Here is a 25,926-nt window from a genome sequence, read left to right as displayed (position 1 = left end):
ATGTAAATCAGTCTGTGTGTGAATGTGTGTATTTATATAGATTATTGAGGTGATGTAGTGACGATAAAAACAGCGGCGAGACGTATGTAATGTTACACCTCAGCAGCATCTTTGCTCCGACATGAATTTGTGATGAGGATTCAAGCGTACGTATTGATTGGAGCGTGAGTGATTAGAGCAGTCTATCTACACTCAAAGTGGCAGCACATCGACGTTTCTCTGCACAGGCAAAGCAGAAAGTAAGTATTGTAATTTACCTCTAATGTGTTTCAGATATGCAGCATTTCTTTAACATCACTGAGAGTGAGTTTCAGATAGAATAGCCTGAGAAGCAGCAACAAATTGTGTGACATTTGTCGTAATGGTGCGGGCAGAGATGGTTCTCTCTTCTTAAATACATGATTATTACCAGCTCATCCAGAAAAACATCAACTTACCTCCTCGTGCTCTTTCCAGACTCTGTGAAACATCACTAACAGGGAAGTACTCCGACATGGACGGGAACCTCCACGTGCCTCGCTGCATCGGGCTCGCCAGGAGTCAAGAGCCTTCGATGTCCGAGGACTCTGTAGTAAGTGACCAAGTCTGTTCACCACTGACTGCAACCAGTAACAGATCATTTCACTGTGAGATGTGGGGACTGTGTGATGATGTAAGCCAGGATAGGCAAAGTTAGATGCAGGTTCCACACAAACGTCTACATTCTGAAACATTTAGAGTTTTTGTGTATATAAAACTCAAAGATGACGATAAGGTTTTTGTTCAGAGTCTTAGTCGGTTTGAGAGGTGCAGGCATGGGTGGAGAGTGGGCAGACAGGTAAGTATCAAGAGAGGCAAGGATCCAGAAATGAGGCTGACAGTTTGCTGGCGGCCACACGGGGGGAAATTTACTGAACAAGGAAAATCTCCGATAATTGACTGGGAGCATAATTTGAGCCTAAATTGCTTTGACGACTGTAACGTTCTGGCAGAGTCGGTGTATGAGCTGGTCCTTAAATACTGCAGGGTGATGAGGTGGTAAAGCACAGGTGTGCCAAACCTGCCCACAGGCATGAACCTGAGCTGCAGAAGGAGAGAGGCAGAGTATGTGCCAGGCTGGGACGGATCAAACGTATGAGACTGTTCAGCTTGATTTGAACCCCTTTTTTCACAGTTTATCTGCAGCACTATTCCTTTAATCTTATCAACGTGTCATTTTATCATGTGTTTCTGTTGGTTGGTGGACTTATGTTAAAACAGCAATTATGCCATTAAGATGATCTCGCTGGAATTTGTTCTCTCTGAGGGCCACAGGCTTAGTTTCCCAGACATGGATTAAGTCTACTCTCGGACTAAGATCTGCTCTTAGAGTAAAAGTTTCACTTGTCAGACCACTAAAGCTGGACCATAGGTGCATCTACTGAAAATCTCGGATGAGTTTGAATCTCAGTGGTCAGGGTTCGAGTTTCATCAAAATGCAGTTGAGAAGAAGGTGAGATAGGCTTTTGAAATTGATACCATAGTTGTATCTACTGGGAGGCTGAAGGGTAGCTCTGGTGGAGACCAGTATCTTCCTTTAATTTCCCACTCTTCTGTGAAATGCTTCAAGGACTTCCTCCCGATAATAAACCACAGTGTGCACATGAAGGTTTGCTGCTTAATTGGATTAATAAAACAGGGATTTTAAGTCTTCTGGAAGTTTCCTGTAGTCAAAGGTCAGAGAATTCAGGCAAGTTTTAGTTCAGTGACTGTAATTCCAGGTCCGGTGGTTCTGTGCACCTTATCTGATGTTCTGAAAGGGAGATTATACCCGAGCCTGTCAGTCACTGGGTGCAGTCGATAAGGCAGGAAAGCAAGACGCTTTCAGCTGCGTTCCCTCAGATTCACTCACGGAACGGCTGATGGACAGTTTTGGAAAGCACTTACATTAAGCAGCAGAAGTAAATCTCATCTTCCTCTCAGCATATTTCCAGAGGATCCTGTGCCCATGGAACGGGCAGAAAGGACAACGTGAAGCGAAGTATGAAGGACTGAATATTTGTCAGCACAAGCAGAGAGAGCAAACAGATGTCTATCATAATATGAACATGCACACTGTTTACCAGATTAAGCACGGGGGAGGGTTTTGGTACATTGGCAGGAGGCATGAGCACATTTGATGCCAAGTCCATGTACATATACCTCCCACAGAGATGCTCTGTCACACACAAATTAAAGGATACCGGTGTAATCTGCATTGAGGTTTGAAATCAGAGTACTGTTGCCAAATCTTTGATGTGTCTTTCAGGGCTCCAGGTCTTCTTTGGAGGGCTCTCGGCCAGTTGGACAAGTAGATAAGCACATCCTGCTGCTGGTGCATGGAGTGGGAAGTGCAGGTGAGAACTGGGAAACATCAGGGCTTGAGAATCATTTCCAAGTTGTAATAGTGCGTTCCAAATGAAGTCAGAATTATTTTCCCAGGCGGAAACGCCCTCTCAGCTCAGAAAGTTGGAGCAGCTCCACCAACACGAGTTAATAAAGTAAAAAGGCGGCAATGAACGTAAACATCAGTAAAACTGTGAAACTTTTAATCTGTACAGTTCTTCACATCACAGGCTCTATCCACTAATGTGCTGTTTTATAGTAAGGAAAAGTATTGTGCTGTATTGATCGTAATGTACAAATTGCTCTACCTCGCTAGCAAGCCAAACAAATTCTGTTTTTCTTTGATTTTCTGATTTGGCCACGATAATGAAGCCAATTTGGGAGTGATGTCACTATGAGTAGCTGAGATTTTCATATTTTCCAGGTGAGAAATAAAAGCGCTCATGTGCTAGATTGGTCTAAAATGATCAGATGTCCACCGGACAGAGAATATGCTCGATGCAAATCTAAAGTAGTTTTCACCGAAGGTTTTTAATGCATAAAAAAAGCAGAAATCATCCATGTGATGGAGAATGCATATGGTTCAAAGGCTGCCTGCAGTAGTAATAGGGTCCTTTGCTGCAGCCTTTGTGGTTCATTGTCAAACATTTCATTGTAATATTTGTGAAGAAGCAAGCCCAGCACAATATCACCTCCTGTAGAATAATGTCATTAAAAGGCAGCAGCTTAATCTGCTCATCTTCATGTTTGTCTTAAAGACTAAAGCACTGAAACACAATCACCTCCTGATGGTGAACACAACTCCTGCACTGGTTTTAGTGGGACAATATTTAAATAACCATTACTTGAAAAGTATGAGGGGAAAAGCAAACCACAGAATCAAAGCAGCTGATGTCAAAGCCAATTCAGCTTTTACACCAATTAAATTACAAATTGGTGACTTAAAGCCTGACCTGCAGATCGCTGCTTCTCACACTATAGACACAGATGCTGCATCCAGACTCGTGAAATGGTAAACGGACGGTATTTCTATTTTCTCTTTTCTATACTTTTCGTCTTTGCTGAGAACTGAAAGCACTTCCTTACAACAAGACACACACACACAAACACTCGGTGCTTTATTTTGTCCACTTTAGGTGCTTTTTACCTGATGCGTGCACACACCCATCACACTCTGACGGTTGCATCAGGAGCAATTTGGGGTTTAGTATCTTGCCAAAAGGCCCAAAGGACTCTTTGTCATGTGGGTTCAGCTCGAACCTCATCTTTAAGCAGAACGTAAGGATGCATTTGTAATGGTATTTCTAAATATATATATTTTATGCAACTATGTTGTAAACATAAGATAACATAAGGGTACACCACATACCCTGTGTCATAAACAATGTTCCCTCTAATGTTTCACGTGTCTGAGCGAACACACAAACTCCCTGAGCCGACACTTGGACCACTGTGAGCAACAGCAGACGTGAGCACTGTGGTCACGCCAGCATCCAAGTTACATGGTTATTAAAATAATCAAATTACAGCGTTTATGTTAGACTACTTTTAATTAACTGCTTCAGCCCACTTACAATGAAATTTAAAGAAGATCTTGTTGATGACCTGTGCAGCATGTTAACACTATTGGAAGGAAAAATAACTTTAACTTCTTATATATTTATAAAGCTCTGACTTGTATTGTGAGTCTGTGGTCTGTTAGAGAGTCTGTAACTCTGTCTGTAAAATACAGTAAATAATGACCAATGTTGGGCAGTTAATTATATAGTTACTTCTTCAAAAAAGTAACTGAGTTATGCAAACAAGTGTTTTTGCAGCTGTTTACCTAAAAATGCAGCCAAGGCTTTTTTAAACAAACATTTCAAACTATTTACAGAACAATCAGCTGTTCTGCATCAAATCTGATGCCACACAGATTATTTGTGCCGCTCCAAAAATAATTTCTGTCCACTATGAGATGAAGGAGAACATCAGCCTGATACCTGCAGGCCTGACAGCAGCAGATGTGTCACTGCTGTAACACCTGTAACACTCAGCAGGCGCCTCATTGTTCTGACACACACAACACTACTGACTACACTACACACTAACTACACACTGACTACACACTAACTACACACTGACTACACACTAACTACACGCTAACTACACGCTAACTACACGCTGACTACACGCTGACTACACGCTGACTACACGCTGACTACACGCTGACTACACGCTGACTACACTCACTACACGCTGACTACACACTGACTACACTCTCACTACACGCTGACTACACGCTGACTACACTCACTACACACTCACTACACGCTAACTACACGCTGACTACACGCTGACTACACGCTGACTACACACTGACTACACGCTGACTACACACTGACTACACTCACTACACACTGACTACACACTCACTACACACTGACTACACTCACTACACACTGACTACACACTGACTACACTCTCACTACACACTGACTACACGCTCACTACACTCTCACTACACACTGACTACACTCACTACACACTGACTACACTCTAACTACACGCTAACTACACGCTGACTACACGCTGACTACACGCTGACTACACTCACTACACGCTGACTACACACTGACTACACTCTCACTACACACTGACTACACACTGACTACACTCTCACTACACGCTGACTACACGCTGACTACACGCTGACTACACTCACTACACGCTGACTACACACTGACTACACTCTCACTACACACTGACTACACTCTCACTACACACTGACTACACGCTGACTACACTCTCACTACACACTGACTACACTCTCACTACACACTGACTACACTCTCACTACACACTGACTACACGCTGACTACACTCTCACTACACACTGACTACACTCTCACTACACACTGACTACACTCTCACTACACACTGACTACACGCTCACTACACACTAACTACACACTGACTACACTCTCACTACACACTGACTACACTCTCACTACACACTGACTACACGCTCACTACACTCTCACTACACACTGACTACACTCTCACTACACACTGACTACACACTGACTACACTCTCACTACACACTGACTACACTCTCACTACACACTGACTACACGCTCACTACACTCTCACTACACACTGACTACACTCTCACTACACACTGACTACACTCTCACTACACACTGACTACACGCTCACTACACTCTCACTACACACTGACTACACTCTCACTACACACTAACTACACTCTCACTACACACTGACTACACTCTCACTACACACTGACTACACACTGACTACACACTGACTACACTCTCACTACACGCTGACTACACTCTCACTACACACTGACTACACTCTCACTACACACTGACTACACACTGACTACACTCTCACTACACACTAACTACACTCTCACTACACACTGACTACACTCTCACTACACACTGACTACACTCTCACTACACACTAACTACACTCTCACTACACACTGACTACACTCTCACTACACACTGACTACACACTGACTACACACTGACTACACTCTCACTACACTCTCACTACACACTGACTACACTCTCACTACACACTGACTACACACTGACTACACACTGACTACACTCTCACTACACGCTGACTACACACTGACTACACACTAACTACACTCTCACTACACACTGACTACACACTGACTACACACTAACTACACTCTCACTACACACTGACTACACTCTCACTACACACTAACTACACACTGACTACACTCTCACTACACACTGACTACACACTGACTACACTCTCACTACACACTAACTACACTCTCACTACACACTGACTACACACTGACTACACACTGACTACACTCTCACTACACGCTGACTACACACTGACTACACTCTCACTACACACTGACTACACTCTCACTACACACTAACTACACTCTCACTACACACTGACTACACACTGACTACACACTAACTACACTCTCACTACACACTGACTACACACTGACTACACTCTCACTACACACTGACTACACACTGACTACACACTAACTACACTCTCACTACACTCTCACTACACTCTCACTACACACTGACTACACACTGACTACACACTGACTACACACTGACTACACTCTCACTACACACTGACTACACGCTCACTACACTCTCACTACACACTGACTACACTCACTACACACTGACTACACTCACTACACACTGACTACACTCTAACTACACGCTGACTACACGCTGACTACACGCTGACTACACTCACTACACGCTGACTACACACTGACTACACTCTCACTACACACTGACTACACTCTCACTACACGCTGACTACACACTGACTACACTCTCACTACACGCTGACTACACACTGACTACACTCTCACTACACGCTGACTACACGCTGACTACACGCTGACTACACGCTGACTACACACTGACTACACTCTCACTACACACTGACTACACGCTGACTACACTCTCACTACACACTGACTACACTCTCACTACACACTGACTACACTCTCACTACACACTGACTACACGCTGACTACACTCTCACTACACACTGACTACACTCTCACTACACACTGACTACACACTGACTACACTCTCACTACACACTGACTACACACTGACTACACTCTCACTACACGCTGACTACACGCTGACTACACGCTGACTACACTCACTACACGCTGACTACACACTGACTACACTCTCACTACACACTGACTACACGCTGACTACACTCTCACTACACGCTGACTACACTCTCACTACACACTGACTACACTCTCACTACACACTGACTACACGCTGACTACACTCTCACTACACACTGACTACACTCTCACTACACACTGACTACACTCTCACTACACACTGACTACACACTGACTACACTCTCACTACACACTGACTACACACTGACTACACTCTCACTACACGCTGACTACACGCTGACTACACGCTGACTACACTCACTACACGCTGACTACACACTGACTACACTCTCACTACACACTGACTACACGCTGACTACACTCTCACTACACGCTGACTACACTCTCACTACACACTGACTACACTCTCACTACACACTGACTACACGCTGACTACACTCTCACTACACACTGACTACACTCTCACTACACACTGACTACACTCTCACTACACACTGACTACACGCTGACTACACTCTCACTACACACTGACTACACTCTCACTACACACTGACTACACTCTCACTACACACTGACTACACGCTCACTACACACTAACTACACACTGACTACACTCTCACTACACACTGACTACACTCTCACTACACACTGACTACACGCTCACTACACTCTCACTACACACTGACTACACTCTCACTACACACTGACTACACACTGACTACACTCTCACTACACACTAACTACACTCTCACTACACACTAACTACACTCTCACTACACACTGACTACACTCTCACTACACACTGACTACACACTGACTACACACTGACTACACTCTCACTACACGCTGACTACACACTGACTACACACTAACTACACTCTCACTACACACTGACTACACACTAACTACACTCTCACTACACACTGACTACACACTGACTACACACTAACTACACACTGACTACACTCTCACTACACACTGACTACACACTGACTACACTCTCACTACACACTGACTACACTCTCACTACACACTAACTACACTCTCACTACACACTGACTACACACTGACTACACACTGACTACACTCTCACTACACGCTGACTACACACTGACTACACTCTCACTACACACTGACTACACTCTCACTACACACTAACTACACTCTCACTACACACTGACTACACACTGACTACACACTAACTACACTCTCACTACACACTGACTACACACTGACTACACTCTCACTACACACTGACTACACACTGACTACACACTAACTACACTCTCACTACACTCTCACTACACACTGACTACACACTGACTACACACTGACTACACTCTCACTACACACTAACTACACTCTCACTACACACTGACTACACTCTCACTACACACTAACTACACTCTCACTACACACTGACTACACTCTCACTACACACTGACTACACACTGACTACACACTGACTACACTCTCACTACACGCTGACTACACACTGACTACACTCTCACTACACACTGACTACACTCTCACTACACACTGACTACACACTGACTACACTCTCACTACACACTGACTACACTCTCACTACACACTAACTACACTCTCACTACACACTGACTACACACTGACTACACACTGACTACACTCTCACTACACACTGACTACACACTGACTACACTCTCACTACACACTGACTACACACTGACTACACACTAACTACACTCTCACTACACTCTCACTACACACTGACTACACACTGACTACACACTGACTACACTCTCACTACACACTGACTACACACTGACTACACTCTCACTACACTCTCACTACACACTGACTACACACTGACTACACACTGACTACACAAGATTTGTGCTAAACGTCACAAATCTCTCACATCTCAAACACGCCGTCACTCCTAAAACTTCCCCCTCCCTAAACAACTAAAGGTCATGTTGCCATATCGTTTTTTGATTGGTCCACATGGTAATTTTTCCACCAATAGGAAAGGCTGGGGGTGTTTTTGTCTTTGCTCACAGGCTTTCGAGCGTTTTCCTTATAAAACGCCGTTTTTACCGTTTCTCCTGCAGTAAATATAAACAACGACAGTATTCAGGAAGAAAAACAAACATTGCAGATATTTTATCATAACTCTGGTTTTACGTGGCCGATCAACACAATTTAAAAACTGGTATAAAGTCCACACTTTGTCCGTCAGTTGTTCGTCTGTCCTGCTCACATCTCCAATGGTTGGACACGTTGTCATTAACGTGGCTTCACTCCACATCAGCCGCTTTGCTAAAACACCGGCACATAAGGACGCTGTCACAGCCTGTCAGCCACGTTGATTAGCTGCGTATATACGAATGTGAATCGCATCATTGGCTGGACTTTGGGATAAGGTGGCATCGTTCTGATCCCATACGGGAGCAGCCAGTCACTGACTCACACTGCAAAACTGAATCGTTAAAGTTTTCATTTTAATTTCAATTCAGGTTAGATTTGTTTTTTTTGTTTGTTTTTTTTGTGCGCAATGCAGATTTTCTGTGCGCAGAGACCGAGCCAGCAGTGCACAATTGCGCACGTGCGCAGCTTAGTGGGAACATTGGTCATAAATATAACTTGAAAATTCATATTTTTACCCCTCAGTACGGAAGAGGATTAGGGCCACTGGAAAAAAAAAGTGGGCACGTCTTTTTTTTTTTCTCCTTTTCCTGAAGTCAGAATTCTGACTTTAATCTCAGATTATTATTGTTTCCAGTGGCCCTAATCCTCTTCCGTACCTCAGCTGATGGGATATTGTTGTCACCCCACTGTGGGGGGTGGGGGTGGGGGGGGGGTCAGCAGCATGAACATCTAAGTTTGTGAATAACTGGGAACGAGGCAACGTAGGAGCTTCAAATTGATGCCATTGGTGTTCAGATCTTAGTGACTTTGAGGGTTCTGCCAATCTTGTGAATGGCATGTCTGCTGGAGGGCAGCTTCTAGTGTTTTGAGTGGTGTAGAGCCCTCAAACTCCGTAGATGTCCATGCATTAGTAAGCTACTGAAAAACATGGTGACTGCATTGATGCATTGTTTCAATTAATGGCAGCAATGCAGCAACAACTTAACCTGCAGCAGTTAGTTAGGTTATCCTGGTGTTAATAATGGGCTGTGACATACATGTGGCAACATTTCCACATATGAACTTTGATTTCTTAAGGATAGTTGGGTCAAATGTTTTTTATAGATGTTCATGTTTCCTGCAGCCTAAGATGTAATGCGCTGTTATCTGTGACCATTGTCAGGCGCAGATTTTGCACAAAGCAGTTCTCAGTTTCTGAGGAGGCTTTTTAGTGCTGCGTAGCATTATGAAGGGCTTTGAGTGCTCAGGTCCATTTACCAGGAAACATAAATGAAGGCTTGTTGCACTGTGTGGCGCCCCTCAGTGCAACAAGCCGGTGGCTGATGCTGCTCCGCTGCACACACAGTGGTGAGGGGTGGAAACCTGCAGACAGTTTTGCTAACACCCTTCACTGCTCCTCTTCTCTCACTGAGTGTGACTTGGGGCGCTGACAGAGAAGGCAGTTGTCACCTACCTTGTTTACACATCTTTTGGGGAACAAGGGTTTTGTAGTCGAGGGGTGTGACTCCCAAATTGGACTCAATTTAGAGAGAAATGTTTTTCAGCCCTGCACACAACACAAACCCAACTACTGTGTGCACCTTAGTTTCATCACACTGTGAATAATCCCACTAAGTGTGTGTGTGTGCTTTAAACACGTCTTCCTTCAGCTAACTCATGTTAAAAATAGAAAGTCGAGACGTTTGGGTGTGAAGAGTTTCTGCTGCCCGGTGCTGTTCCTCCTGCGGACATGTTGATGGGGCTGTTGCACTGGGAATCTGTCTCAGGCAGACACGCTGGCCTCACTTCATGGTTTCTCAAAGCATAACTCATTAAAATCCTCCTCTGCTTCTTCCACTCATCATAGTCTGAAATGATCTTTATTCTGCAGTATCACTGGATGGCTGTATTAAAGTCTCCTCCATGTGTTTGTGTGATTAGTTTTCTTTTGTCAGCAGAAGAGCTGCTTTATTAAAGCAGACCCAACATTACTCCTTTACATGTTTTTTCTTATATAGAGTGCCACAGTAGTATCATGGTAATAGTTTCCAATATTGAGGTTAACGTATGTTTAAGCTGTGCGCCAGAGATGACCATATTAGGAATGTCCCCTCTCTGTGACATCATACAGAGCCGGAAGTAGAAAAAATGCCTCTGTGTTTAGAGCAACCACAGGGATTGATTGTGGATAACCTGACCTTGTTATTTGAAACCAAGGCCATGTTCAATATCAACATTCACCTTGGAAAGTATAAATATGTCTTTGAGAAACAAAGACGAGGTTCCCTTGAAATGCTCAGCAGAAGCAAACAAGAATAAAAATGTTTCCGTCTGGATTTGAAAATTCGTTTTCGAGACGTTCCTGAAACTATCATGTTTTTTATGCTGCATTATATGTGAAAGCTGCTTCCCCATACTTTGGTTTTGCCCTTGGCACCACAGGCAGTCCACTCCCCATCGATCCAAGGCGTCTCACTCACATCAGCAACGGGCCCATCTTAGCATCTTTAAGCAAAGACTGATATTTTTTCCCCTTGTTTTCGATTTCTTCTTTCTTTTCTCATTTGTTTCTATACAGCCAGATCCAAGCAAGGTGCTGTATCCTTACTTTATACTGGGTTTCTAGGTTCATACAATATTAGTGAGACAACCATCCTGTGGCAGAACCAGTGTCTGCAGGGTGGTGCAGTCATGTGCTTCCATCACAGGATGGTGAACACAAAAACATCGGGCTATAGACGTGACGTTGGCATGTTATTAGAGATCAATATCACATAGCTGGAGACTTTCTAAACATCTCGCACAGCTTGAAAGTTTCTGAACTTCACAAACAAGGACAGTCTTAAACCACTTGGACGGTCCCTTTGTAGGCAGAACCTTTGGATTATTTGACTTTGTCACAGGGGAGCAGTTTGCCTCATGCACTCGATCCTCTGAAGACTTTAATCGCTAACTTTCTGTCCCGTTTCTAATGCACTGGCAGAAGAGGTGAGGGTGACACAGGGCTCTTTTATCACCGTTTGTTCAGGTCCAGAGATCACAGACGAGCTGGTGAAGGTGCTGCGTAAGCGCCTGGATGAAACCACCTTGGACATCATCACTGTCATGCTTGTCAGGAACTGCAAGCTGACGCCAGCTGATGTGGAGGTACATTATGATTTTCACTTTTTAGGGGAACGTTGCTTTTGTGTTTCTGTGTGTGTGGTGTTCTTCTGTAGTTCTGTGTGCAGCGACTTGTACAGTGAAATGAGTAAACTCTGTCCTGCGTCTGGGTTGTATCCACCCTGGGGAATGCAGAAAGCACTTGTTTGCACTCAGACTACTGAAAATTGCTTCAGATAAAAGCCTTCACCAAATGTTGTCTGGTCAGTTCATCCAGCCGTCAGGATCTCCAGCCACTGAGGTGATGACCTTCAGCCTCCCCCAGTACTGTCTGCCCTGGCTGTCCGCTGTGGCTCACTACCTCAAACAGAACCTCCTCATCTTCCTGCACGTGCCCAAGTACACGGACATGAACACAGCACATCACTTCAAGGTACAACCTAACATTTCCCCTCATGCGTTCACTTTAATATTAGTCTATAAATCTTTAATAATACCTGGAATCAGCATGGTGTTAGTCAGGTGAGCAGAAAGAAATCTCGTTTGTTTCCAAAGGTTTCCAACCACAGTGACACTCTGTGATAAAACGCCAGCCTGTGGTGGAGAGTAATTACAAAAGACCTTTAATGATGGCTGCCTGTCATTACATTTCTATGTGAGCTGTGACGGTGCACCAGTATGCACAAAAACAGAACACCCTTTAAGTGGAGTTGAGCCTTCATTAAAACGCGAGTCCTCTGACACGTCAAAGTGTCGGCTGTGCAAGTGATCGTCTTTGTAGTTCTGGCTCTTGGCAGTTCTGTCACTTTCAATAACTGTTTACACCCCAAATGAAAGGCTGAGTTCAGGCAACACTGTGACATTGTTACAATAAAGTCTGATGGCGTGAAAAAAGCAGTCGGATCAGAAAGCTTGTTGTTACTTTATCGTTCACTCGGTCTGCTTGTTTGTATCTCTGTTTATTGGTTCTTTAGGCTTATTGAACATTGGGACTTATTACAGTGTTTTCTTTACTAATAATTATAGACTGTGTGTAAAATAGATTATTATGTTAATATTTGGTATCAAGTTACAGATGAATAAACTACTTGAATGCTCTTGTATGGGCCATTAGTCCAGTTACCTCCCACAGCAAACAGTGTTAGTTCTCAGATAATTAAAAGGGACCCCAACACATTGCTGTGGATGTGCAGGTTAAAGACAGTTCACAGGAATTTGGAGGCAACACAGAAAACTTGAAGAAACTGTCAGGAACTAAAGGCAAGGCAAGGCAAGTTTATTTGTACAGCACAATTCAACAACAAGGTGATTCAAAGTGCTTTACAGAGACATTAGAAACAAGAACAAATAAAAAGCATGATTTAAAATTGAATAAAACAAGCAAATAAACTAACTAACTAATTAACAAACAAACAAACAACAGTATATAAAATCAAAACAGATAAAATCAGAACAGTAGATAAAATCAGTAGTTAAATGTAAGTTTTGAAATTTAAGCTTAAAAGTGTGGATTTGGTGCTTTATTCAAATGCAGCTGAGAACAGGTGAGTCTTCAACCTGGATTTAAATAAACTGAGTGTTTCAGCTGATCTGAGGCTTTCTGGGAGTTTGTTCCAGATATAAGGAGCATAAAAGCTGAATGCAGCTTCTCCGTGTCTGGTTCTGACTCTGGGAACTGATAAAAGACCGGATCCAGATGACCTGAGGGATCTGGATGGTTCATACTGGGTCAGGAGGTCATTGATGTATTTTGGTCCTAAACCATTCAGAGCTTTATAGGCCAGCATCAGAACTTTAAAGTCTATCCTCTGACGGACAGGCAGCCAGTGTAAAGACCTCAGAGCTGGACTGATGTGGTCCACTTTTTTGGTCTTAGTGAGGACTCGAGCAGCAGAGTTCTGAATGAGCTGTAGTTGTCTGACTGATTTTTTAGGTAGACCTGTAAAGATGCTGTTACAGTAATCAAGCCTACTAAAGATGAATGCATGGACTAGTTTTTCCAGGTCCTGTTGAGACATCAGATCTTTTATCCTTGATATATTCTTGAAGTTTAGGTCTGCATCCATCACTACACCCAAATTTCTCGCCTGGTTTGTGGTTTTTAGATGTATAGATTGAAGTTCTCTGGTGACCTGTAATCGTTTTTCTTTGGCGCCAAAGACTGTTACCTCAGTTTTGTTTTTGTTTAGCTGGAGAAAATTGTGGCACAACCAGTCATTGATTTCCTCAATGCATTTACCAAGAGCCTGTACAGGGCCTCGGTCTCCTGGTGACATTGTGATATATATTTGTGTGTCATCTGCATAGCTGTGATAGTTTATTTTGTTGTTCTTTATAATCTGTGCCAGTGGGAGCATGTAGATGTTAAACAGAAGGGGTCCCAAGATGGAACCTTGGGGAACTCCACATGTGATACTTGTCTGCTCAGATGTGAAGTTACCTGTTGATACAAAGTATTTCCTGTTTTCTACGTATGTAGACTAAAGTCAGGTTTGAAATTCTGGAAGTTGCCTGAAAAGCTCTGCAGTTTATCCCTGTGGGCCTCGAGGAGGCTGTGACGTGAACCACAGACATGAAGAATAGAAAGGGACCACCAGACATTCTAGTGAAAGAAACCCGCTTTGATAAAATAAATAAAAGGGTAATGTAAATATGTCCTAGCATGTCTACTAAGATCGTTCTGTTTGAATAGATTAGCCTTTATTTTACTGGTAAATCTCACTGAGATCAAAAATGTATTTCATAAGAGACACGTGTCCAAGGAAGCAGCTAAACAGGCTCACAACACATAAAGATACACGAGCGATAAACAAGTGTCCACTGGTCCACTGCAGGACACCAGCTGCCTCCCAGTAAGAATAAGAAGCAGGCACTGTTACTGGTTACCTGAGCATCTGATCGGTGTAACCCAGCTTCCTGTAGTGTGTACCTGTTCAGGTCTTATCTCCACACTGTGTGTTTAATTTACAGGATTTGTTTTGTTCTTAAGAAAAGAGAAAAGTCAGCAGATTGTGTGGTTACTCATTCAGCAGCTCTCTAATCACTCACCATGAGATCGTTTCTGACAGTTTAACATAATCCAAGAAACTACTGCTGCTTGATTAAACACCTGAGTAAACAGACTTTTTTGTGTCCTCCGAATACTTTGAAAGATTTGTTGACTTGTAAAAAATAGGTCCGTGCTCCCTGCAAACTGAGGAAGGCCTGCCTGCATTGATAGATGACAGGCCGACATGCGAGTGCACTACAAACAGCACTGTTTAAAGTGATCGGGATTAAAAATGAATAAATCCTAGATATGGGAGGCTCTGCACAACTGAGGCAGACACTAAAATCATTTTGACAAGTCTCATTGTGGTGTATGAAATAAATGCTGACTTGTGTGGTTTGAGCTTCCAGGGACTGATTTGCTCTCCTGTTCTGTCTGCAGCACTACTTTCATTTGAGCAGTGACACGGCTGACGGTGATATCTACCTCTACAATAAGCCCGGAGGCCAGGGGACGGGAGGCAAAGGTAATCACATTCTCCCAGCCCAGCATGTCAGTGCCACCAGGCCTCAGTTACTCTGTGTTTGAGGGAAAGGTAATCCTACAAAGACAGTCAACAGCACAGTAACCTCAAACCTGTCACCTGTGAATACCGATAGCCTAACCTTATCCAGGTGGGCTGCACTACTGTGTTCAGGAAAATCCAGCTTTGACACATGACCAGAGCCGGCGGTGTCTCTTATTGAGGCTGTTTGCCACAGCCTGTCTCTCTGATAGTGATGCAGGAGTCTACATGTAGGTTATTGCTGCTGTGGTGCTGGTTGCACCTGCTGGAAACCTGTAAGTACCTGGAGTCTGTATACTTACTGAGCACTGCTGATGTTCATTCCTGGTAGCCAGGACTAAGTCTCAGTACCTGGCAGCCATCTCGGCAACACCAAAAGGATGTCAGGTGATGTGAGACTGAGCGCCTGAACAAAAAAGAGGAGAAGCATAGACTCAGTTTCATTTGTCACAGAGACAAGAAATGTTGCAGCTTTGCCTCAAAATAAGGTTTAAAAACCTTTATTCTCTGATCAGACAACATTATGGCCCCATTAGTGTTCAGACACGTAGCTTCTCCCAGCTGAAAGCTGAACCCAGCTGTGGGCTGATACGTTTCTCAGTTTTTAAGCAGATCTTCAGTGCAGTGCGTCACCTTTGGCATTACGTGACACGTCTCTGTCCTCGTACGGGGTTTGGTGGAACCTGTGACACTAAGGTTAGAGTTGGTTTCGTCCACTGAAGTAAAAAAGGTTTTGTGTCTAACTGAAGGTGCAGGCCACCTTTTCTTCTGATTGGCTGTCCCTCAAAACAAGAAGCTTTGAACTGCAGGTGGGCGTGTACACAGCTTCCTACCTCAGATGCCTGCACGTTGCATGTTTGCACTTGTGGACGCTCAGAGTAGAAAAAGCAGTATGAAACTAAAAAGTGTTGAAAACAATGTGAAGCCTGAGCTTCGGCTCACAGGGTGACCTTTCAGTCCTCTGTCCTCATTATTCGAAACCTTAGGCCTTAAGTGGGCATCCACTGCCGTGACCACATATATGTGAGAGGAAGCAGAAAATGGCCTCTTTAAACACGGATCCATTTTCATAAACTGCTTTACAGCACTGACAAGTTCTCCTTGTTTACTGTGAACAAATAATGACTTGGAAACTTTGCTGTAACCTCAGCTCTTGGCTCCGTTTCCTTTGTTAAGCTGCAGATGTGGAGTCAGTGTGATATCGTCAAATTCGCTGACATTCTCTGTTTTTTGTCCTATTTATAACTCCCACATTAAATTCAGGAGACATTTCCCTGTCTGGCATAACAGAGACCATCACACTCGTCCTCCCTTTGCTGCACACTCTTAATTTCTGTGATGAGAATCAGCACATTTGTTTTCCTGAGGCGGCTCTCTTTCCCCCCTCCTTAACATGCACCTGAAACTTGTGTTTGTGTGTGTCTGTGTGTGTGTGTGTGCGTGCACGTGCATTAAGCTGGGAGCCTAACTTGCTCTTTAACCAGCGGTGACCTGCCTGTTGCAGGAAAGCTTCTCAGCTGTCCTGCTCGTTATGTGGATTGTTGTGAGCTGCACAAACCTTGAGCTAGCAGCTTGTACAGTGTGCTTTATGCACTCATGCATGTAATTTCACACTTGTGTAGAAATTGGTTTGCTTCATGTCAACGGTGCCTCATTTAGCTGTGCTCCTTCATTCAAATCGAGCTGAAGTTCTGCAAAGTTTTTCCACTTTGCTGTCATGCTTTCTCCTGCAGAACTGATCAGTTCCATTTCACATTGCAATACTTTCTTGTTTATCAATATGCTAATGTCATCTACTGGCATTTGAAGCCAGTTAAAGGGGAGTGCTGCTGCTTTGTAACTGAAAGGTTAGCTAGTTCACTGCGAGAAAGCGAATGTATAACTCTCCAACCAAAGGGCAGCTAATTATCAATGTAAATGATGAGTTTACTGAATTGAAGCGCTTATGTATAATTACTGTTTCTGTGACACGTTCCCTGCCATTGTCAATACAACTCAACGTTTGGCTGTTAATTACACTGCTTCATTTTCATTTGTAGAATCATTGTGCCGCCCAAAGTACACTTCCTGTATTAACCAATAACAAAGATATTGTATATAATCAGACCTTTGGTTGCAAGTATTAAAAAGCAAAAGCACATCAAATGAAGAGGTGGCCAAGGAGACGGCCTGGAAGGGGAAAGTGGCCAAATTTACATCAGGTGTGGTTTTTGGTTTTGTAGAGTTTTGCACCAAATATTGGATCAGTATCAAACCAAGATCAGCAACAACTTCTCCTGGCATATCAGCTTCTTTAAAAATAAAAAAGCCAAGATTTATTTGTTTTGTTTTGGTACCAAGTAACTTTCCAGTGAACAGACACAGCGCTGCTTCCAGCTGCAGAGCAGCGGAGCTCTGGAGATGGCCTCCTCGAGTCTCTTTCAAACTGACCTCTGCGCGCCTGTCGAATCTAAACATCAAGGCTGATGTGAAGAGTTTGTCCCTCGCTCCTACATTCGCTCCACTTGCCGTCTAACTACTTTTTAATTGCTATGCAGGAAAGCTCTGACTGAATCTCATTAGTCTTAGCAGCTGTGGAACGAGGTCCTCAAGTTATATGATGATATCCAAGCCCCCACTCACTGTGTGAAATAACTCCCGAGTGTCAGACAGCTCGAAAAGTTGCAAAGTGAGAGATACCCTGACTCTCACCTGTGTTGCCTGACTGCTAATTAATGAAATGTTCTCTGATGACTCTTTGCTGCTCAGTCGTTTATCGTCTGAATCCCAGCTGACTAAATTAGGATCGGCTTCCAAACTAGCTGTGAGGTAACAGCTTCTGTTGTAGCTTCAGATTTTATTTGCACTTAAATGTCACGGGCCTTATCAACACTTGTTAATAGATAACATCCTTATAAAGCGCTTATTAACACACACTAGCTGTTAATAATATGCAAATGTGGCATCAGATATCACACAAGGGTTTATTACATGTTATAGACCCATTAAGACTCTAAATAGATTCTTATGCTTAATAGTGATGATACTTTATTATTTATTTATTGTGTTTAACAACTAACTCTGCCTTCATATTCTAAATCAACAATAATACCTTATTAAGAAGTCCTGTTAACATGTAAATTATGTCAGCAAGCATCTTATAAAGACCTTTTTCTAACTTCCAGTCAGGTCATTTTGGTTTGCATCGACCGATTTGTGGTTACATTTCTCAGGAAGTGCACGTCAGGTTACGTGGGAGGTTGCAGCGTAGGGTTAAGTAGGGTTTTGGTTGGGGTGTAATTTACGGCGTAGATTTGACGCAGCAGTAAAACTCGCGTGCTGAGTCCTGTTCTTGGAAACAAGCTGCCTGCTAACCTGCTCAGTTACAAACAAACTGAAAACCTTTTTCTTCACACAGGCTTAGACTTCACAGGTGCTGTTGCTTTGTTTTATTTCACCTCTCAGTGCAGTGAAAGCCTGCACAGCTTCTTCTTTTTTCAATATATTTTTATTGATTTTATAATTGAGCCGTATACAACAATCACCTTCCAAAGAACACAATAGAAGGTGGACGGCAAGTCAACGAGGTGGTAATGCAGCACACATAAATGTTAAGACAGAGCACATTTCACTTAAATTTATCCATCAGGCTAATGACTGGTTGCCAAATCTTATAAAACACTCTCTCTCGGTTAGACAAGGTAAACCTGATTTTCTCCAGGTGGAGTACATTTCCAAATTCTCTTAACCACATTTCGAAGGTGGGAGGTTTATCAGACTTCCAGCTTTCTTGCCACAAGTGTGGTCATTGACACAACCTGCGTCTCTGTCTTGTCCCTTGCCCATCCCGGGTCAGACACCCCGAACAATGCTGCAAAGGGGAACATGGGACCTCCCTGCCAAAGGCTTTGGTCAGAAAATCAAACAGATGATTCCAAAAAAGTTAGTTTTTGGCATTGAAAGAAACGGTGAGGTAAAGTTCCTCGACCACTTGAACACTTAAGACAGAGGGCTGAAACGTTCTTGTATATTTTTTCCACTTTAGTGGGAGAAAAAAATACCTTAAATTGGCTCAGACTATGTCTAGCATTTACAGAACTACAATATGTATTCTTAATGCACTCTTGCCAAACATCATCAGTAACATCCAACCTGCCACTGCTCCCTAAAAGTATCAGATGAAGCACTGTATGTATCTAGTAAGGCGTGTAGGGCTCAGCTGACACGGAGCTGTCAACTGCACAGCTTTTTATGCTTTTTCATATGTGTTCAACACACTGAGTTTACCTGTAATGAAATGTAAATGAAGTTAAAGTTCAAATGTCTGTGAGAGGTCACACTCAGCAGGGCTTTAAACATACATTAGATAAAACTTATATATATATTTAAACTGCAGTTTAAACAGGTGCTCGTGTCAATACTTTAAAAACTAAACTATACCCACAAATGACTCTGTTGGTTGCCTCCGAGAGAAGCTCTTGGATTTTCTCAAATCCACACAATTCCCACTCCCGAGTGTCTTGCCTGAGTGCCTCTCCTTTGCTCGTGTCTTTGTCGGTTCTCAGTCCTCTTAAATGCTTAAATAGACGGCAGCTGGACTTCAGTAGGTTTGTGAAAAGCTTCTGCCTCTCATCCAAGAGGCTTATTCAGTTCAACTGTCAGCTATGAGGCACCTACAATGCAGCCTCCAGATCCTCTTTAAACCCCACGCTCACTCCTGGCCTGAGTTGACCTCGACAGCTCACATGAGGGTGGAAATGGGGCGATGTCTTCACACTTTGGCCCCAGTGATGCTCACCTTCTATCACACCGTGGCTCATGTGTATATTATTAACAGTAGGTGTACGAACATCCGGCCCCCGTACAAGGGGTCAGCCCCACCAGGGGATCTATACCTGTGGCTTGGTAACAGTTTGAGAACTGCAGAAGCCTCTTGGATGAGAAGCATATCCACGAACCTAAAAACATGTAGCTCCCCTCTTTTTAAGCACCCAGGAGACTGTTTTGCTCCCAGCATCAGGACTAAGCAACGATAGTTAATGGTAGCTTAGAAATGCAGTAACCAGCACAAACTCCAACACACAAACACAACAAAGCAACGAGTTTTATTGGTAATGACATAAGCAAGCTATGGTTAGACAGCTGGCTGCTGGGTTGGGCATTAAACAACATGGCAGGCTGTTTTGGTTTGGTGGATCAAATCTGACTCACAACCCTCTTTCTTTAAGCTAATGTTGGCTAATGCTAGTGTGCCTACAAACACAGAAAACTGTCTCATGAAGCCAGATACTGAGAATAAGGCTGGATGACTCCCTGGGCTGATCTGGCTATGTATAAATGAGTTTATCACCGAAACATCAGCAGACAGTGAAGTTGCAGCTAGCTGGCTAATCATGTTTTGCTTGCAAATATTACTGCAAGCAAAATCCCGCCAGTGGGTCGGCTTTACTAGTGTGGTGCCCAACAACTGCCACCCCCTCTTGGAGTTTCCTGGTGTTAAATTGGATAAAAATAAAATGTTATTGGTTTTGCATCCCTAATACTCTCTGTTCTCTGGGTCCTTTTAATGTTGACCCAGGTACCATGTTGGAGCTGGTTCAGCATCTCTTCCCACCTTCTCAGTTTAAAGGTACCTGCCCGTTTCACTCCTGCTGGTTGTGTCGACTGAAGCCTGCGCTGCTGCTGCTGCTCGTGGCCTTTTATTTATTTTCTTTGTAGTGCCCTAACACTGTGTTCGGCCTTTGTTAGGCTTCCATCAGCATATACATCGTTGTTGTTGTTGTTGTTGTTATTATTATTATTGTTAGCTGCATCCATCTTTTAGTTGGCTTAAGATTTGGCATGGACTTGCAGGGTGCATGAAATGCGGTGTTCCCAGGGTCTCTTCTGCTTACGGACATTAGTAAGAGTTCAACACAACCACAATGAAATGGACCTGAAATATAAGAACATACACTTTAAGTATGACACTGTGTAAAATGTAAACAGAAATGAAACTATTTGCAAATTTCATAAACCATTTTTTTCCACAACAGAACAAAAAAACCATTTTAAAATGTTGAGAAATGAAAAAGTTGTAACAGGGTCATGCTCATTAAGCTTCCCAGCTTTTATAGAACTGTTAGTCAGTCAGGACCGCTTTAGTTAAACACATGTATAGTTCCCGTAAATGTCTGAGGACGCTGGTTGCTGGATTTTTGTGGGAGGAATGTCTGATGGAGGATTCTAGATGCTCGACAGTCCTGTGTTTCTGTCGTCCCTTTCACTTAATTTCACTGCGGGCCAGTTCAGACTTTTGTATTATGAAGCTATGCTACTATATAATAGATGCAGTGTGGGGTTTAACATTATCATGTTGAAATGTGCAAGTCCTTCCCTGAAGAAGTGTCATATGTAAGGCAGCGTACGCTGCTCTAAGCACGGTCTCTAACTGTGCCCTTTAATGGCGCCTGATCCCTGGGCACTGATGCACTCCCGTCGCACCAGCAGCAGGCTTTCATCTGAGCGCTGAAAACACGCCCAGTGGTCTTTCTCCTCTGCAGGCCAGAGGATCCAGTGTGCATGTTGCGCATAAAGAATTTCAAATTTGGATTTGTTTGACCTCACAGCATTTTTCCACTTGGCCTCAGTCTGTCTTTTGGATCATTTTTCTGCCTCGTGTTCACATTGAGCTTCATTATTGCATGATACGGCCCATTTTTATTCTTTTGAAAAACATTATTCTAAATTTGTTGCACAACATTTTGCAGTTTTTTTGCACACTGGTGAACTTCTGCTGTTAAATCAGAAGAAAACAAATTCAGTGTAAATATGTAAATGTTTTCTGTGTTCTGCTGTGAAGGAAATATGGGTTTATGGGATTTTACTTTTGTCTCGTCCTGGGGAGCATTTTATGATTTCGTTTTTATTTGTTGTGTCAAGCTCACCAACCAGTGTCAGTGTTGATAGACTGTGCAGAGGACGGCCATGTGCCCTGAGAATGGACCCTGAAGTCACTCTGTGGCTGCCCATTAGACACACAGGCCTCATTTCCCAGCTTGATCGTTCGCTCACCATCATGAAGAGCCAGTTACAGGAAGCTTATATCAGTAACTGGCTAATGCAGCATGCTCGGCTGCATGCACATTGCAATGAATAGTCAAATATGAGATGCAGATTCACTTTGATAAGCAGTAAAATTAGCAATTTAAATTGTTTAAAAAATAAGAGTCATCTCGCCCATGGGGACTTGCCTATTTCTCTGAGCAGGGTCCAGTATCTCCCAGTACAGAACAGAGCGGGCACAGGTGGCAGCAGACATGATATTAAATAAGGCGGAGGTGGAGGGTGGAGGTAGGGCTGCAGAGTAGCTTGCAGTTTAAAGGAGCTTAGTTGGAGATTCGCAGTGACGGCTCGGCTGGTACCTGTACTGCTGCGCGAGGGTTTCAGTTGTTGCCGTCTTAGTTTAGTAGCGTGAGCTTTGTTGTCGTCTTTGTTGACTTTGACCCTCGTGTTGACCCAACATAGGCCACTAACACGGAAACACGCTCACAGACAAAAACGGGCCAATACTTGAATAACCTGCTTGATCTAACAACACATGTGAGTTTGGTTTCTTCTTACTGCCTTGGAATAATTACTGCTACATGTGATTGCGTAAGTTTTCATTTACTAAACACCGTGGTAGAAAGAACGCAGCCGCGGATGCCCTCACTCATCCTTCCTTAAGCTTCACAGTATTTCTCAGGGAGTGTCAGCTTGTATGGGTTCAGCTCACTCCCAGCACTTTGATGAATTTATAAAGTGTACATACGTGGTGGTTATGTAGCTGTGTGTTAGCTCAGGAGCTTTCTTTGATAACTAGTATAACATCCTCAGACATGTGGTGGCAGCTATACTTCTGATGAAGCTTGTGCACAACTGTGATGCGTCAGGAAGTATGAGATGATCAATAATGAGGCCTGAAAACCTCAAAGTTGCTGGGAAATTTCAAATAAACATGAAATGAGGAGACTATGAATTGAAAACTAATGAGCGACCCAGACTTTGGTGATTTGAAGTTGGTCGTTTGAACACGTTCCCTGCTCTTTCAGGTATCGCCTGCATCGCCCTCTCCTTTGTCGATGCCCACGGTCGGCCCCTTCAAGTTCCAGCTCAGGGCGGTGCCGCCCTGCAGAAGTCCGAGAACTGCTCCGTCCCCCTGCACCCGGATCGCTTTAATGAGCTGACCGCTGTCGTCAAAGTGGAGTCCATCATTAGCGGCTCAGGTAATCAAAAAGAAATCGCAGTCATTTGTAAATGTTGTATCGATATTTTAGTCACAGCAGAACAAAGGAAACACGTGTTTATCAGAAGGAAAGAATTTGCCATTTTAATAAAAATATTAGCAGCAATGTTGATGACAGGTCGACAAGATTCGTGCAGCAGGAAACGGCTGTGAGTGGTGTTTGGTGCTCGGTGGGTCCATAAATAAGCTTTATTGAAGAGATGCTGGAAACAAGAATTCATCAACACAACAGTGCTGGTTTGGCCTCTGAGGAAGACGAACTGATTTACAATGAAAATGAAAAAATGCCTGCTTGTGTTCCTCAGAAATGAATTTTATTGCTCCTATAAAAGCTTAAATTGACCACCGAGTGAAATGCCCCGAGGAGAGAGGGAAAAGAAATGTATAAATATTCAGTTACTTTGCTCCTTTTTGAAACTTTCAGTGATGTAAAGTATCTGTTGAATGTAACCTGCAGCCGCGCATGTACGTGACGACTCACAAGCTGCAGATTTGCAGCCTGTAAACAGCTGATGCAGCCTGTAAACAGCTGATGCAGCCTGTAAACAGCTGATGCAGCCTGTAAACAGCTGATGCAGCCTGTAAACAGCTGATGCAGCCTGTAAACAGCTGATGCAGCCTGTAAACAGCTGATGCAGCTGTCACTGTCATAGCTGCACTTTTATTTTTCATTTGCTGCAGTTCTAAAAATCTCCATATTGTGAAGCTGCCTTTCTGGTGAACCTGAACTGTGTCTTTGCAGAAGCTGTCCACACACAGTGACTCGAGATCACAGGCCTTTGTATTTCTACAGTTCAATAAGCGTCTGTGTTATCTGAGCTTTGATTGGCTGCTGGGTTTTCAATAAAATATCAGCAGAGCTGCAGACTGTAAACAAATTTGTATCTCAGGTGAAGCTTGATATTGACAGGGAGCCACTTTGATGTGCAGGATGTAGACTAGAGCCTCTTTCAGTCTGACATTATTAAAGGAGGTGATGAGAGGTTTGTAGCAATGCACAACTCTCTTAAAGGTGTGCTGAGTTTATGTTGATGCAGCTTGAGACAGAAGATGTGGCTCTGGGTGATCTTTCTCTTCATCTGCTCCAGAGCATATTTTAATATTAGGTATCACTGAGATCCAGATGTCCAAGCCCAAACTGAGGTAATGACCTGGTCTCCAGATGTTTTCATAGTCTGCGTAGATTAAGCACGACTTGAATTTAGCATGTGAAAATCAGTGCAGCCCACTTTTACAATGCCAAACTAATGTTTCCAGCAGAGACTGGGCTCATTGGTTTTCACATTATTCTTCACCCTCTGGAGAATCGTTTCACTGCTGGATTTGTTTATGCAACAAGGTTACAGCACGTCCCAGGAGGCATGTAAACGCCACTCATTTTAAAATGGATTAATTGCAAACATAAACATCAAACTGTGCTGGGGTTAACAGTCCAGCCGTTAAATTTAGTGTCCAAATATGAAATGCCCCTAAATCGGAACAAGTAAATCTGCCGGTTAATGAATACGAGTCTATTACGGAGCCACTTACGGAAGCTAAATTTGTCAGTGTGACACTGCAGCACACGGCCATAAATCAAAACGAAATCTCATATTTGGGGCTTGTTGTTATATAAAGTGTTAGTCACACTCTGCTGCTGGGATTGGTGAAATATGGGGGAAATAATAACCAAGCTGTTTTAGGCATTAAAAATAGGTTTAACTGTGTAGTATAACCTTCACATTACATGGTTTCTATATAGTTTCATGACATGTTCAGTGAATTCTGCTGAAATATGAAGTGTGTGTGAAGCAGTGAACAGAGGCCACAGAGTTCACATGATGTGTCCCTAACAAGCATCTGAACATAACGGGCCATCGTCCCTCTGAGC

General features: G+C 43.3%; 1 protein-coding gene across 12 annotated transcripts in view; it reads left to right on the top strand.

The window, feature by feature from the left end:
* The window catches only part of szt2 (SZT2 subunit of KICSTOR complex), a 116,358-nt gene that overhangs the window by 36,498 nt on the left and 53,934 nt on the right, over positions 1 to 25,926 (top strand). For all 12 annotated transcript variants that reach the window (XM_076874491.1, XM_076874489.1, XM_076874487.1 and 9 more), the window contains 6 exons: positions 457 to 571; positions 2,267 to 2,354; positions 12,184 to 12,302; positions 12,526 to 12,690; positions 15,688 to 15,772; positions 23,863 to 24,036. In XM_076874491.1, the coding sequence (XP_076730606.1) occupies positions 457 to 571; positions 2,267 to 2,354; positions 12,184 to 12,302; positions 12,526 to 12,690; positions 15,688 to 15,772; positions 23,863 to 24,036 (746 nt within the window). The remainder of the gene's footprint in view (positions 1 to 456; positions 572 to 2,266; positions 2,355 to 12,183; positions 12,303 to 12,525; positions 12,691 to 15,687; positions 15,773 to 23,862; positions 24,037 to 25,926) is intronic.

This window comes from Maylandia zebra, linkage group LG15 (assembly GCF_041146795.1).
Source record: "Maylandia zebra isolate NMK-2024a linkage group LG15, Mzebra_GT3a, whole genome shotgun sequence".
NCBI lineage: Eukaryota > Metazoa > Chordata > Actinopteri > Cichliformes > Cichlidae > Maylandia > Maylandia zebra.
The sequence above is the reverse complement of the archived record's forward strand: the minus strand, read 5'-3'. Positions and strand labels throughout refer to the sequence as shown.